Source organism: Zosterops lateralis (genome assembly GCF_965231275.1).
Source record: "Zosterops lateralis genome assembly, chromosome: 2".
Taxonomy (NCBI): domain Eukaryota; kingdom Metazoa; phylum Chordata; class Aves; order Passeriformes; family Zosteropidae; genus Zosterops; species Zosterops lateralis.
This window is the reverse complement of record NC_139763.1, coordinates 31,373,455-31,389,104: the sequence shown is the minus strand read 5'-3', so window position 1 is coordinate 31,389,104 and position 15,650 is coordinate 31,373,455. Positions and strand designations below refer to the sequence as shown.

At 43.0% G+C, this 15,650-nt stretch overlaps 1 protein-coding gene across 1 annotated transcript in view; it reads right to left on the bottom strand.

Moving 5' to 3' along the window:
* AFF3 (ALF transcription elongation factor 3) overlaps nucleotides 1–15,263 on the bottom strand; it is a gene marked incomplete at both ends in the record, with an annotated part of 311,403 nt that extends 296,140 nt beyond the window's left edge. Inside the window, one exon of the mRNA XM_083885208.1 lies at nucleotides 15,211–15,263. Coding sequence (XP_083741334.1) covers nucleotides 15,211–15,263 — 53 coding nt within the window. The remainder of the gene's footprint in view (nucleotides 1–15,210) is intronic.
* Nucleotides 15,264–15,650: the final 387 nt, after the last annotated feature.

Genomic DNA, 15,650 nt, shown 5'->3' with positions numbered 1-15,650 from the left:
AATAAAATCAAACCCTAGTGTACACACTTGGGGTTTCCAATAAACAAGTGGTAAGGAAGCATTTTCAATAAATATGTTGCATGGGGCTACCTTTTCTTACCTTGCTAATGTAAAAAACCTAGTTGCTCCTACTTACTAAGGGCAAATCATGCCTGTCCAGTCTGAAGGCCTTCTGTGAGGGAGTTATGGCCATGGTTGACATGGGAAGATCACAGATTTCATCTATCTAGACTTCTGTAAAATCTTTGATATGGTCCCATATAACATCCTTATCTTCATATTGAATAGACATGAACTTGACGGATGGACTGTTCAGTGGATAAGGAACTGGCTGGATGGATGCAGACAGAGAGTTGTGGTGCATGTCTCTATGTCCAGGGGCAGGTGGGTGATGAGTGGTGTCTTCCAGGGCACTGCCTTGGGACTGGTGCTCTTCAGTGTCTTCATCAAAGACACTCAGTGGAATCGAGTGCACCTGCAGCAAGTCTGCAGATGGCACAAAGCTGAGTGGTGCAGGTGACACAACAGAAGGACGGGAGGCCTTGTAGAGGGACCTGGACATGCTTGAGAAGTGCATGCACCAGAACTTCACAATGTTCAAGAAATCTAAATGCAAGGTGCTGCACCTGGGTTAGGGCAACCCCAGATATGAGTGGATGGGGAGAATAAATCATTGAGAGCAGCCCTGCGGAGGGCTTGGAGGTTCTGGTGGATGAAACAACATGAGACAAGGGTGTCTCACAGCCCAGCAGGCCAACAGCATCCTCAGCTGTATCAAAAGATGAGTGGCCAGCAGGTCAAGGGAGGTAATCCTACACCTCTACTCTGCTGTCATGAGACGCCACTCAGAATACTGCATACAGCTCTGGAGTCCTCCACACAAGACATGAACCTCTTAAAGAAGGCCTAAAGGAGGGTCATAGAGATGATCAGAGATCCTCTCCTAAGAAGGCAAGTTGAGAGGCCTGGGGTTGGTTTACCATGGAGAAGACAAGGCTCCAGAGACATCTCACCAAGGAATTCAAGTATCTAAAGGGGGCTTATAAAAAGGAGGGAGAAGGATTTTTTTCAAACAGGCAGATAGTGACAGGACAAGGGACTATAATTTTAAACTGAAAGAAAGTGGGTTTAAATTAGATGCTAGGAAGAAATTCTTTAGCCAGAGGGTAGTGAAGCACTGGAACAGGTTGCCCAGAGAAGCTATGAATGCTCCATCCCTGCAAGCATTCAGGGCCAGGTTGGATGGGGCCCTGAGCAACCTGGTCTTGTGAATGGCATCCCTGACCTGGCATGAAGATCGAAACTAGATGATCTTTAAAGTCACTTCTGACCCAAATCACTCTAGGATTCTGTAATTCTATGATTTTCCAGCATGTGAAGGTATTTTGTGCCAGGTCAGTTGGCCTACAGGGCAGGTAGCAAGCAACCCATGACCCATCTGTGGCTTGAAGTTTACCACTTTTGAACATCCTCCAACGTCCCAGAACAATACACAATCATAGTGTACAACTACAGGCTCCAATCTCTCCCTGCTTGAGATGCTCTGACCTCCATGGCCCTCAGGAAGGTCCTCACACACTGACACATCTTAAACTAAAGTTGTCCTATAAAAATAATTGTTTTGATGGATACTGAGAGAGTACTCAGAATGCTGATGCCTTGGCCTTGAAGCTGTAAGAACATTCACCTGATACACACAAAATCTTAATGTAAAGAAACTGGAAAATAAATTTGGACTTACAAAAAATTAGGGTATTATTTTCAAAAAATGCCTAAGTTGACATAAAGAGTACCTTTACAGGTATGGGGTTGTTTATATTTTCAGGCCTGCATCATGGCTTCAATGAGTACAGGCACACTGAAAAATTATGCTCAAGCTTTAGTGCCCCTCGTATGTCCCCCTCCCCCTGGATGTGCCCTGGAAACGCTGATATATAAAAAGAGAATGTCAGCAGTTTTGCCAGAATTCCCAGGCAAGCCAGTCACAGTGGAAACCTGACATCCAGAAGACCTGGAAAACAGCCAGTTTGTGCACAGCGTGTCCATCCTGTATGCCGGCATTCAGGTGCATCGGATTTATTATGCATGTGCAGATCACCTGATTTATTGCCAGGGTTTATTACCAGGTGCAGCAAGGCCAGCAGCACGTTCAGAAAATGTTGGATTTACTGCACGTACCCAGGACATCTGTGAGCACACACAATCACCTATTCTCCTGAGACTTCCTAGGAGGAAATACAGGAACCATTCTCAAACTTCTGCATTCGCTTTGGTTCCGTGCTTGTCTGCAGACAGAGACAGACTTCTGGGATAAAGTAAATGCAGCTACTTCAGCATACCCTTAGCGCGTATTGTTAGAAAACTTGTTTATATTTCCCAATCCTCCAGAGACAGCTGTGAGTGGATGAGGGTGAGCTAGCAGCATTTCTACAGAGCTGGCCTGCTTCTCTACCACACAGCAGATACATTAGCACCTAATGAGTTATGACTTCAGCTGTAATAGATGACTTTTCTTCTGCTGACCAAATTACAATATAAGCAAAGTCTGAAATTTTATTAGTTGTTCTGGCACATGAATGTAAGTTGAGCAAAGGAATACACTCAAGCTACGTATTTGTTAAAAAAATCAAAATTCTATTTTTTTAAGGCTTTCAATAACAGGTACATTTCCAAGTAATTTCAGAAAGTGAGAATTAGGTATATCTGACTGGCATCCAGGTCAGTATTCCAAGACTCAGTCTGATCCAAAGCAGCAGTACTATAGTAGTACTCCATAGTAGTATTGTAATAGGTATATTTAGTTAGTTCCCATTGGTGCCACGTGTAGTCTGAAGAGGTGCTGAAGTGCTTTACAGAACACCCAATAGTTATCAGCATTTCAGTACCAGATTATGGGAGCTCTAAACTATAATGCATTACTGAGACCCATCTACTGACTTCTTTGGGCAAGGGCATTTTTCTGCTGCTATAAATGCCTTAGTTTGCACAACTGGATTTCACAGATGAGAGCCAGCTCCAGCTGAAATGCCACAGCAAACAGCATTTCCCAGGCAGGGTGCTTTGACTATGAGCCCCTTTTCTTCACAGCTCTTCACTGGTTCCCACTTTCCTCACCATGAAGGCCCATTGTGGCCTGTCGCCATCATTATGGAAAGCCATTACCAAAAGTTATTACAATAAGGCTTTCTAATCTTCTCTTGACATTAAGGCTCTCCAAGTTTCCAGCTAATCCCCTCGGGGTATTCCCGTGCTGTCACTCACACTTGGGAGGAGTCCTCATAAACACGCCCAAAATCATTTCATTGTTCATTTTGAGGTTCTTAAAAAGAAAGTTCCCAGTTTTCCCATCATGCTCAGACTCACAGATCTGGCAGCACTGTCAGGCTGGTGGTTTGCTGCAACTGCTGTTTATTCAGATTATTAAAATACTCCAGTCTTTTCTTTCTGACCAGTTTTGCCTTTTATCCATCACTTTCCTCTGTTTTTCACTTTTTCTACAAAGTTTTTGTTACTGTGATTGGCTTTTTGTCCCAAGTCTCAACAGCTCTTATTACAGCAAATCTGGGTCCCTATGCAGATGCAAAGTGCAATGGTAAAGCACCTGAATAACAACAGCAATAGGCAGAAGGGTAAAATAACACAGCAGCCACCCTACTCTGGAGTCAGTGCAGAACACTGACTGTTCCAGCTCCTCAGTGAAGTATGGTTATAAAGGGATCATGAGGATTTTCACAATTATTTCTGTTGGGCTAAATTGTTAGAATATTGACTCTTCTTGTTGACTCTTCATTGTAGTTTAATTTCAAATCACCAGTGCTCCAGAATTAACTGCAACTTTCTTTATTTGACTATTTTTCTTCCTCTTTTTAACCCTTACGAAAATTTATTTCTTTTCTTTTTTTAGCTATACATTACTTTCTTCTGTGTGTGTCATAGAACTAATTTTTCTAGTTACTTTGACAAACCTGACATCTTGCAGCCCTTACACATCTTGTGTCAATTACATCTCTAGATAAAAAGAATTCTTAAACCCTGAAGGCCACAGATGGCTTCCTGCTGAGGGGTTAATGGGTTAACTCCAGCTTCCTAATAAAGCTTTTTGGGGGTCCATTTTCCTGGGCTGTTCTCTTCAGTCTGCTTCTCTTATGCCCTCCTAATTTTGCTATTTCACTTACTATAACTCACATTCCTCTCTGGTCACGAGAGAGGAACTGAAACACCAGTGTCCATCCACTCCTGCCTCCTTCCCACCCAAATTTGCCTGGGGGGCAAGACAAAATATCTGTCCCTTGAACCTTATCTCCACAGATCATGCAGGCTGCTTATGGCAGGGCACAGCTGAATGACCACAAATCAGTGGAGTGACAACTCGAACCACCACTAATCCCTAATAAATTCTGGACTGTCCCACAGATTTGGGGATCTCCTGACAACTGGTGATGCTCTCAGCATCTGGCAAACCACTTGTGTCTAATTGGGTACCTTGAGATATTTACAATGTGCTTAATGGTTACTGAAGAGATTGATCACCCCATTCTTGATATCTATCCAAAAAGGGTATATAAAATCCTTTGATCTTGCTAAGGCAGCAAAACATGTCGAACCATCAGTTATGTAAAGGTGGTTGTTATTAATTTGAATACTGCACAGAGAGGAAAGAACAGAAGTACCATATAATGAGATATATTAAGACTACAAAAGAATTAAGTGAAGCCATTACATTATGAATCATGATTTTATTGTTTAGCAGTCAGCTCTTGATGTAATTCAGATAATAATGAATAGGCTAATTCCTTCCACCTTATTCAGGCAAAACTTCCATTGACTTCAAAGAGAAAGTTGTCCAAGTGAGAACTAGAGATTGCTGCATCTATCCCATTATTTGCAAATGCATTTCTGAATATGAAGTTTTCCTTTATAATGGGCTATTGCCAATAACACTAACATTTACATAATGTAAACCTCTTGCATAAGAATCTTTCACGTTCAAAAAAGATTTTTTATTCTTATGGCAAACTGCCACATTAAAAGTTCTTCCATTAACCCTAGCATTTATTAAAGTGGAAGAACATACCGACTTTCTCAGTGCACCATTTCAACTATTTTTCCTTCTGCTCAAAAAATTTTAGTTCATTTTATGATGATTTTTTTATCAGGAAAATGTGTTATTTATTGATTATTAGCAAACTGTGACAATTTATCATTGCAAATATTTCTCTTCATCACAGAAGAGTGCCAAAAAGGGGGAAATGTGCTACGCCTTGTTACTTGCTATATTTTAACAGATGCCAAGAGTATTTGAGGAAACAAATTAATATATAATCATACATCACTATTCCTCTTACTCTATAGTCCTGTTTGTAAGTTATTACCCTATAAAACTTTTCATATTGGGACTTTTAAGTAATTCCTAAAGCAATGGCTCAAAACCTGAAAAATGTGCTTAAGCATAATACTTTCTGTTTAGATCAGGGAAGGACTTCAGGTTTTTGACAAAACCAGATTTTTTTTCTCTGATTATAAAGTATGCACTTCCATCTGGAACTTATTGTGACATTGTGAATCTTAATGCCTCAGGAAAGCACACAGAACAATAGATGGGCACTATTTGATTATTTTAAATTGAAATTAATTAATTATGAAATAGCTGCAATCATCTAAATTACTTATTTGCCCTTTCAGTGAAAATGAATTTATAGGCATTTGAAAAGCATACAAAAATAAAGAGAGAGACAAGAAAGTCTATACGAAAGGAAGGCATGTAAAATTGTCTATGATCTGTATTTCAAGAAAGTAAATAATTAATAACTCCAAGGAAGTATATTAAGGGTTGCTCATTCTATTATACAGACACACTGAGCAGCAAAATGCTTTAAATCTCAACAACAAAAACAGTACAGAATGCCACAGAATTTTCATAGTTTCCAGGTAATAATTTTTTCAGCAGAAAACAGCGAAATTTTCACATTAGAACCAGACTGTGACTTGAAAGAAGCTTCTCAGTCATTGAATAAAGACAGATGAGCAATGAGTGTTAGAAAAGCTACCAAGGCATCAAAAGATCTACAGTCAAGGCCATTAAAGAATAGCTAATCTGCTCTAGTTCTAATTCTTTGCTAATGGGTTTCCTTAAATGTGCTTTACATCAGCTGTAATTAGTTCAAGATACTGCTACTTATATACTTCTAAGAACAACAACAAAAAAAGGGTTGCATTTATACCACTTGCTATGTAATCATGTTCACACAGCCATGCACCCAAGTTGGCAAGGTCTTGTGAAGTGTGAAGCCTTGAAGAGTGCCATAAAGAGATAGTTTGCTTGGATCTACAAAAACCGGATCTACAAAATCCGGTTCAGCTCCAGCAGCAAAAGCATTTATCTGTGCTTTCCTTTGTTGGGGTTATCTCAACACCATTTCACCTCAGATGTTGCAGAATCATCTGTACTAAATGGCCAGGGATACATTAACAGGCATACATTACCACAGATATTGATAATATGCTCATTTTTGCTACCAATGCTATGGATTGGGAAGAGATTTTCATAGCTAGTGGCTGTTAGAAAAACCACAACCAAACCAAACTAAAATCCTTGCCCTTTTTATGTTAGAGAGTGATTGGGTTCTGAATAGGATTCACTCCTTAGAAAAAGAAAACTAAAAGTCTCAGGGAATACTTTTTAGCACCTTCCAGGACCTAAAAGGGGCTGACAGGAAAGCTGGGAAGAGTCTTATTACAAGGGCATGTAGTGATAGGGTAAGGAGGAACAGCTTCAAACTGGAAGAGGGTGGGTTTATATTAGATATTAGGAAGAAATTCTTTACTGTGAGGGTAAAGACACTGCTGAGACACTGGAACAGGTTGCCCAGAGAAGCTGTGGATGACTTGTCCTGAAGGTATTCGAGGCCAGGTTGGAGAGGGCTCTAAACAACTTGGTCTAGTGGAAAGTGTCGCTGTCCAAGGCAGCGGTGTTGGCACTAAGTGATCTTTAACATCCCTCCCAACACAAGCCATTCTGTGATTCTGTGATACATTTTGAAAGGCTGAGCTCCACAAGCTGCAAATACGCTGGTGCATACAAACATGCAAGGCAATGTGGTGACACAAATTCAGATCAGTCAGGATCATGGTGGTTTTCTTGCAGGGAGCTTTGGTAAATGGACTAGCACACAAACACCTTTTGTACTAAGAAATTCCTGACAGTCTTCAGGCCTAACCACAAAGCACATTGTGACATTAATTTACTCTTTAAACTGGTGACATTTAGTTAATTCAAGGTCATCATCCTGGAGAAAATGTTACACTGTCTTTGCCAAACACAAATGAAGAAATGCATGTTTAGTTTTTATTGTTACTTTGTCCTTTAAAACAGTTGATGACATGACAAGTTCCCTCCCTATGTCAGAAACAAAAAATATGAAAAAGTGTCTTCTATTGGATGCCTATCAATGTAATTATCTTCTCCAGAGTCTCTGTCAACTCAGTCTATTAATTTTTTCTAGGCTAAGGTACAACCATCTACTGCACTTGCCGTTCTAAAGCAAAGGAGCACAAAAACATTAAAGTTACATCATTCTCTCTGAAAATTGACAGATCTGAGAGATGCACCCTTCTGGCCAATCACAAGTGATCAATGACAGAAGGAATCAATTTTCTCCTGGTGCATCACTAGGATTTAGATGCCATTTAGTATCATCAGGAGAAAAGCTAACATCCCCCCAGAGGAGGTTCAGGACATCTGCCAATACCAATGAATGAGAACAGGCTCCCCAAAACCTTCACAGTGACCAAAACAAAGAGGGCAAGGATAGAAACAGAGAGATGCATGGTTGAGGAGACTACTGCTGGGATGGCTTTTGAATCGGAAGTATGCAAATTCATACTTCACCAAACCTTTTTCCTTCTAATCCATCTGTCTGTCATATTTGCATTTTTCTTACCACCACAGGTCATCAAAATGCCTGGCATTTAGACTGCACCATCATGGCAATGCATGAGCCAGGGAAGCCATGAGTTTCTCCCTAACAGATTTCGAAAGTGTTACGTGCTGTAAGAACTCATCACAGCTCAAAGCAATCAAAACATACTCAGTGTAAGAAGACACCACCTTCATCCTCTATTTGTACACTCTTGCCATGTAGTCAAACCAAGCTGAGCCACAAAGGACTCTTTCTCTGGTCCAAAACATGTGCACAGAAAGACTGGGTTACATTAAGACGTTGCGCAGCTTTGTCAGATACAACCCTCTTGTTTTTAGTTTTAAGTACTTACAGTTGTGGATCATCTTTATTGAGAAAAAAAACATAGCAACAAAAAGCTTCTTAGCAAAGATTTCTGGTCCCTTCTGCATAATTGTAAGTGTTTCCTGCCTGCTGAGACCACCACTGCTGCATTGGAACTAATTTGTTTTTTAAGAAATACATAAAGGGTCTCTGAGGCTAAGTTTAAATTGCATTCCTACCATCGTATTTCCCAATATACTTTTGTATCCAGGTCCTTGGTACATGCATTCAGGTTTAAATCTTCCTAAGAGAATAAAATGCAGTCCTCTTAAGTCACTAACACTACTTTTTGTTTGCTTAATGTACTAGGAAAGTTGAGCTATCAAGTTGTAAGAGAGGAACACAAGTTACACATTTTTACCTTTGAAAAGATACAGAAAACGTTTAGCACAGAATATTAATAATTGTCATTATGTTCATTTAACTGTCACTACAGTTCATTCACTCTTTCTCCTAAGTATACATTTGTAGTTACCCACAAATTATTCAGAAATTATGTACAGTATTACCTGAGTATTCAACTGTAAGTATCCATTATTTTCTCTCCTGGGGCCTTAGGCAGAGCCAGCAAGTATAACCAGCATCTTAATACTGATTTTTAAAAGACAGAGGAATAGCCCTACTGGTAATTATGTGAATCCAAAGGATTTGGCCAGAGCAGGGACCAGTGGGCTCCCTGGGAGCAGTCAGCCAGTGAATCCACTCTCCAGCAGCACCACCAAAATGGGAATTCCCACTCCCCAGCAGGGCAGGGTTTACAAAGGGCTAGTTCTGCTCAAAACCAAGAAAGATTACAGATTTTCCTTTTCCTACTTCCAGTTTTTCCCAAAGAACTTGTGGCTTTCCCCTGGAATTAGCCTTACAGCTAACCAGCCATATACAAAGAAAGTTTCCATGAGTTTTCCAGAAAATATCATCCTTTTGAAATTCATTTTGTGACTGGGCCACTTCACAGTTACCTTACTAGTCTTGTCAGATAAGACATCACACAGAACAACCTCCTTGATTTCTACCTGTACATGATGTCAGTTTTTCTTCCTTTCTACAGATGTTACTCCATTACTTCTGTTGTGAAAAAAGTTATAACCAGACTAAGGTATCCCTCTTTTTATTCATGCTTTGCCATTTACTAGTCATAAATATGAAACAAATGGGTTAATTTGGTATATGAAGTTAGAATCCCCTGTAATTAAACATTTGCTTCCTTTAATGACACTGTCATGGAGTTGAGTATGAAATTATTGCTAATATATGGATGACAAGATGTTCCCACAGCCAGTATTTTTTGGTATGCTGTTTTTTTAATGACTCATATTTCTCGTCCACTGATTTTAAGAAACCTGGTATTTTCCTCCAAATATTCACAAAGAATGGGAAATGCTGCATGCATCTCATGCTCTCTTCTGAATCCCAACTTCTGATGAATACATTCCCAGAGGAGGACAAATCTACAGGTCTGAGAGTCAGAATGAAAGCCCAAAGGGCTGTTCATCTCTTGCAGCACACAATTGGGCATGGGTACTCAAATAGTCCTCAGGGAAACAGATGAAAGCACATCCCTTGTCTCACTGCTCTAACAGAATTTTACTTTTTAGACAAAAACAAATCACAAGCTTAAAAAATTAATTATTCTTTTAAAAAAAAAAAAAAAAAAAAAAAAAAAAAAAAAAAAAAAAAAAAAAAACCACCAAACTAAGTACTGTGAATTAGAGATAATAGTCCAGATTCTCATCCGATGTAAACTGGCAAAGCCTCCGGACTCAGTGGAGACTCAAATGAGGAGGATGTGATGTGGTAGACTACATCCAGCAAATGAGCACTCATATGGCACAGCAGACATGTTTTTAAAACATTATTATTCAGCTGATATTTATGAAGTATTTTGACCATGAAAAGCTTGCTCTTATTATTTATAATGTTTTAGCACATACAATTTGTTCAGTGCTGTAAGAAATAAAAGCTCAAACAATAAAAGCAGTTCCTGACCCAGAGGGCTTCCAGACTAAAAAACAGGCATCAAGAAGAGAGAACATGCTGTGAAAGCCGGAGAAGGGAACAATCTATAGTTATTACTTGTCTATTGTTTGCTCACAACTTATAATCATCACAGAAAGAGCAAATTTTTAGATGGGATCTCAATGAGGGACAGGTGGTAACTGTGAGTTGACACTGGGACGAAGGGAGAATAGGAAACACCACACAGAGAGGAAAAAAAGAGACAAAGATGATTTCAAGCATTATTGGTTGAAAAGGGGCAAGAGCTAAAAAGAAAGAAATAACAGGCAAAGTCCAAGACACAGGCTGGGGTAGACTTGTAAAGGATTGTGAGATAAAGGAAGACACTAACTTTTTTTGTTTGGTTGTTTTGTTTTGTTTTGGTTTGGTTTGGTTTGGTTTGGTTTGGTTTTGTTTAGAGGGAGGTATTATTGCTGAGCATTTTCTGTGGATAGGTCAAGCTGGTCCAGCCTGTTACCACACTGAGAGAGTGACCCCTCTCACCCCAAAGGAGCTGCTTACTGTTATCTGAAAATAAACATTGTGATCTTCTACTTTGGCTGAGGAAGTATGTGTAGAATTAACTTTCTAAAACTGTCTCCAGTAAACACCATGCAACATAAAAAAAATATCTTGGCTTACACAAATATAAAGTGTAGAGACTAGAAGCCAGGCAACCTGGAATCAAGAAGTTACAAAAGGCTCATTTATAAAACTGCTGGATGTTTGAGCACTTTTTGTTAATGGCAACTTCCAAACAAAACTCTCATTGACTTCAAATGGAGCAGGAACAGACCCAAAGATAGCAAATGAACTAATAATTCAGTACAAGGTCTGTAAAACACACTGGGCCATCTTATACTGTGGCGTTTGATATTGATCTTAGCTTGGAAGCTATACAGCTATACATTTTTCACAGGACTATCCAACCCCTACAAAACTGATGTTAACTCAAAACACACAGAAGTATCAGGTAACTACCAAATAAACCAATTACATACTTGGCTTATTTTACCTAAACAAACACTGCTGTGTTTGTGGCTAACAAGCATCTTACATTCAAAATTATTTTCTTGTTCAGTACCACACAGTAAGTGCTTTAATAAATCTGCTAATTGCTTTTAATGAATGGGGAACAACTCTGCCTACACATGTATCTTACATCAGCACATGAGGAGAGCCTTTCCTAACTGCTCTTCACTGAGGCTATTGCTGTGCCTAATCCTAAGCACGGAGTTAAGAACCTGGCTGAATTTTGATCTTGATTTGTTAAATAAAGCAAATAACAAAACCAATGCCTGTAATGCAGAACTAGTCCGGGCACTCTGATTAGGTCCTTTGGTCTGTTCATAGGCTGCTTTCCATCATGTACAGTATGTTTACTGATGTACAACAGGCATATAAAACACCTCCAACTAAGATTTTCCATCTCTTTTTGTCCAGTGTAAACAAATGCAAACCTGTAACGCACTGGAGAATCCATATCCTTGAGTCTGGACAAGTAAAACTATACATGTAGCACACAGATAAATTCATGGAGAAAGAAAAAAAAAGGAGACAGGGCTGTAGTTTGAAGTCATCAGTGTCCTGTGTTCAGGATAATTCTTTCGGTCAGCAGTAACAACATCTTGAGCTTAGCTGGGCTGATCACCCTAAAATGTTCCAGAAAAAACTTACCAAATGGCCACAAATTTTGTTTATGCCACAGATTGGTATGTTTTCTTAAAATTCCTATTTGAGTTTGTGCTCAGCTTTCACTATTTGAATTATAGTAGTTTTCTGGAAAGCAGAAGTGTTATTGGCATCCATATAACCTGGAAAAAGTACTGCTCAGTAGCAAATAGCTTACAATATTCTACTATTGCAGTTTACTAGCTAAATACTGTCTTATAATCACTACATCATATATCATTACATTTTCTGTTACAGCAAAGCAGAAGACATAGCATGTACTAATTGGAAAGAAAAATTCATTAACAGTATAATAGCAACAATCGATGAGAATTGATTAGCATGTCTCTGTTTATTTGGAAACCCCTTTTGATTTTCCAAGAACATCTCAAATAAAAAAAATTAAAATCCACTTTAGAACAGCACATTAATATTTAATTACTGCACTTCTAAGCAAAATGTTCACCAAATACTTCAAAAAGTGGATTTTCAGTCATAAATTAAGTGCGCAAAATGCCATTATGGCTACATTCAAAAGAATAAAGGACAACATTCATTCTTGCTGCAGAGCAAATTAAGTCTCATTAAGTGTTGCTCTTTGCCATGAAGTACTTCCTATCTCTGTGGTGTATTTTATTTCCGTTTTTGGCAACAACTGCACAACTTTGAAGACATTCTCATAAGTCTTCACAGCTGAATGTTCCCATCCTAGCTTTGTCTTGGTCAGTTAACACAAAATTCACACCAGGTTTCTTGAGAATGTCCATAACTTGCTCTGTGGCAAGCAGGCAGGACAGCAGGAGGGCAGCACGCAACAACCACCCTGCCTGCAAACGGGACAATGACCCAGGGCCCCAAGGCACTGCTGACCTTCAGAACAGACTTTGGAAGCTTTCACTAAGCCAAAGTAAGCTTTTATTTATTACTGCTTGTACGACTTCTCAAAACTGACTATTCCGTACCACTTGTCAGAGAGCTGCTTCATCATAAACTTTCAGCCCATGATCTGATACTCCAAGCTAAAGCTGGTGGCAAAAGCTAGCGCCCCAAAAGGACTCAGAAACACAACATCAACCCCTTTGCTCCCCTCACTAGGCACTGCTCTGGGCATTTGTGGGGTTCAACCCCTACAAAGGGGTGAAAGTTTAGCAATGAATGCAGGCCTGCCACTATGCAACAACTTTTAGTGCGCCCTTTGGAGCCCTTCTGATGAACTCACCTTTTAAACCGCAACAGCTATAGAGGAAAACAAGTAACAAGGGCTATGCAACCACAAGATTGCAAGTTACGCAAATACAGATATTTTTAAGCAGGTAATTTAGCTGGAAAACTGTTGATGTCTTTTTGGACCCATACAGGAGTCTTACGGCAACCAGAGTCATTTGGAAGTGGCTTCACAACAGCCAAGAAGGTGCTGAAAAGGTTATGAGAAAAAGCTATGGAGTGGCCAGACACAGTCTAGATCCCTGATGTCCCAGAGTTACATTGTTAGTTTTTCACATCATTATTACCTCAAATAGCCAGCTTAGAGAACAGAGTAATGTTCACTGCCCACTTTTGTTGAAAAAGAAAATTTGCCCAAAGTTTGTCTTCATTCAAGGAGAAAGGGAAAAGTGTTCAAATGTGCAAAAGTATTATTTCTTCTACTCTCGCTTAATAGAAAAAAACCACGTAATTCAATTGTAAAACCGTGCATATGGACTGTAAACTTAAAATCAGGCCAGAGATAAATGTTATGGTTTGGATATAAACTGAATATTGGTATTTATAATTGAAACGAGGACATAACTTTAACTTGTGTCACAGGCAGAAACACTATAATTAAAAACTTTTATGGGGTAATAACTAATTTTGCATTATACGTGCTCTTTAAAGTTCCCACAGCACTATAAAAGTTTTACTGGGCTCGATGTTATCAATGTATGCATTTATAAGCACCCACATTATGCAGCGCAAGCTGTTCTCATCATCCTGAGGTCTTTTGTGAGAAGCGGCTCAGCTAACGGGACCCGCCGCTCTGCTTTCCTTTGCTCCACCTGCCAGCGAGGGGAGCAGCCGGCGCTGCCGGGCGCGCACCCTACTGACAGAAGCCATAGATCACCTAACACGGTTTAAAACAGAACGCGCTCCGGTGACTGGCTCCAGGCAGAAGTGCCCTCCTCTCCCGCACTCCGGGGCCGCGGGCGGGCGCGGTGCCGCCGCTGCTCCGCCTTGGAGCGCGCCCCGCCCGGGCCCGCGGGGAGGGAGGCGGCCCGGCCTGACCCCGCCGGGGCTCCGGGGCTCCGGCATCGCGCTCCCGGCCCCACCGGGAGGACCCGAGCACCGCCTCCCGCCGCGGGCTCCCATGGCGGCATCGCCCCGCGGGTCCCGCGCCCCGGGCTGGTTCCCGCACACCGGGGGGTCTAGCGGGGAGCGGGGCGTTCCCTCCCCACCCGCGGAGCCGGCTGGACCCGACGGGGACCCGCCGCCCCGGGACCGGCAGCGGGGAGCGGCGGGGAGCGGCGGCCGCCCGGGGGCAGCGCTCCCGCAGCAAACTCCGGGACTTGGCAGAGGCAGCGGCTCGGAGAGGGTGGTGCAGGGGGGAGGGCAGCGCTTCCCACCTCCAGCCGCTAATGACATTTCTAGAAATTGTTTCTCCTCCTCCCTGGCAGCCCCGCAGCACCGCCAGGGCGGGCAGGGACGGGGGGGCTCAGGGGGAGGTCAAGGGCACGCACTGGGGGGGGGGAATAAAGACGGCCCGGGAGGGAGTTGCGGAGCCAAGGTGGGGGCGGAGGGGTAAAGGGGCGTGCAGGAAGGATGGGGGATGAGTCCAACACGAGGCACCAGAGGTGGGTGAGCACAAGGTATTACTGGGGGGCGGGTGAGAGCTGGGGGGGCACAGGGACGAGTGCAGGTGACCCCTCCAGCCAAACACCACACTCACCTCCCGGATCCACCCTGGCAGTCAGGGGAGGGGGGCACCCGTCCCTCTGCCCCTGCCGGAACAGCAATGCTGGGAGAGCGAGTGGCAGAGGAGACACCTCTCTGGGCTGCACCCTCTGCTAATGCACCCGCTGCCCCAGTTAAGGTACCCTCGGGCCAGTGCACCCCCTTTATTGCACGCCCACTATTCCTGCACCCCAGATTTACTGCACCTCTCCAGGTAAGTGCACACCCACTCCAAATTACTGCACATCCCCAGTTATCGCAGCCCCTCCGGTTACCGCACATCCCCCGCAGCCCCTGTGTCCCCGCGCCCGGGGGAAGCGGCGGCGCCACTCACCACAGAGAGTCCAGGTCCCACTCCTGAAGGAGAGCTAAGTCGAAGCTGTCCATGGTGAGGGATGTCAGCGCCGCCGCGCCGCCACCGCACGGCGTCCGGGGCGCATGGTAACCGCACCGCGGGCAGGGCGAGGGCGCGGAGCAGCCCCGGCCCCTCTCCGCACACGCGCGGCAGGGGACGGACCGCACGGCCACCTTCCTCCGCTTCCCCCTAGGAAAGAAGCAAGCGCCCTGCCCCCAGCAGAAAGCGCACGGTGCCACCGCTCGTGTGCGAGCGGCGCGGCTCGGCTGGGCTCGGCTGGGCTCGGCTCGGCCGCCGCCGCCGCGCTCCGCTCCCGCCCCGCTCCCCCGCGCCTCCTCCTCCTCCTCCTCCCTCCCTCTCTCCCTCCCGCCGCCGCCGGCAGCGCGGCCGAGGCAGCGCCCGCCCCGCGCACGCAGCGC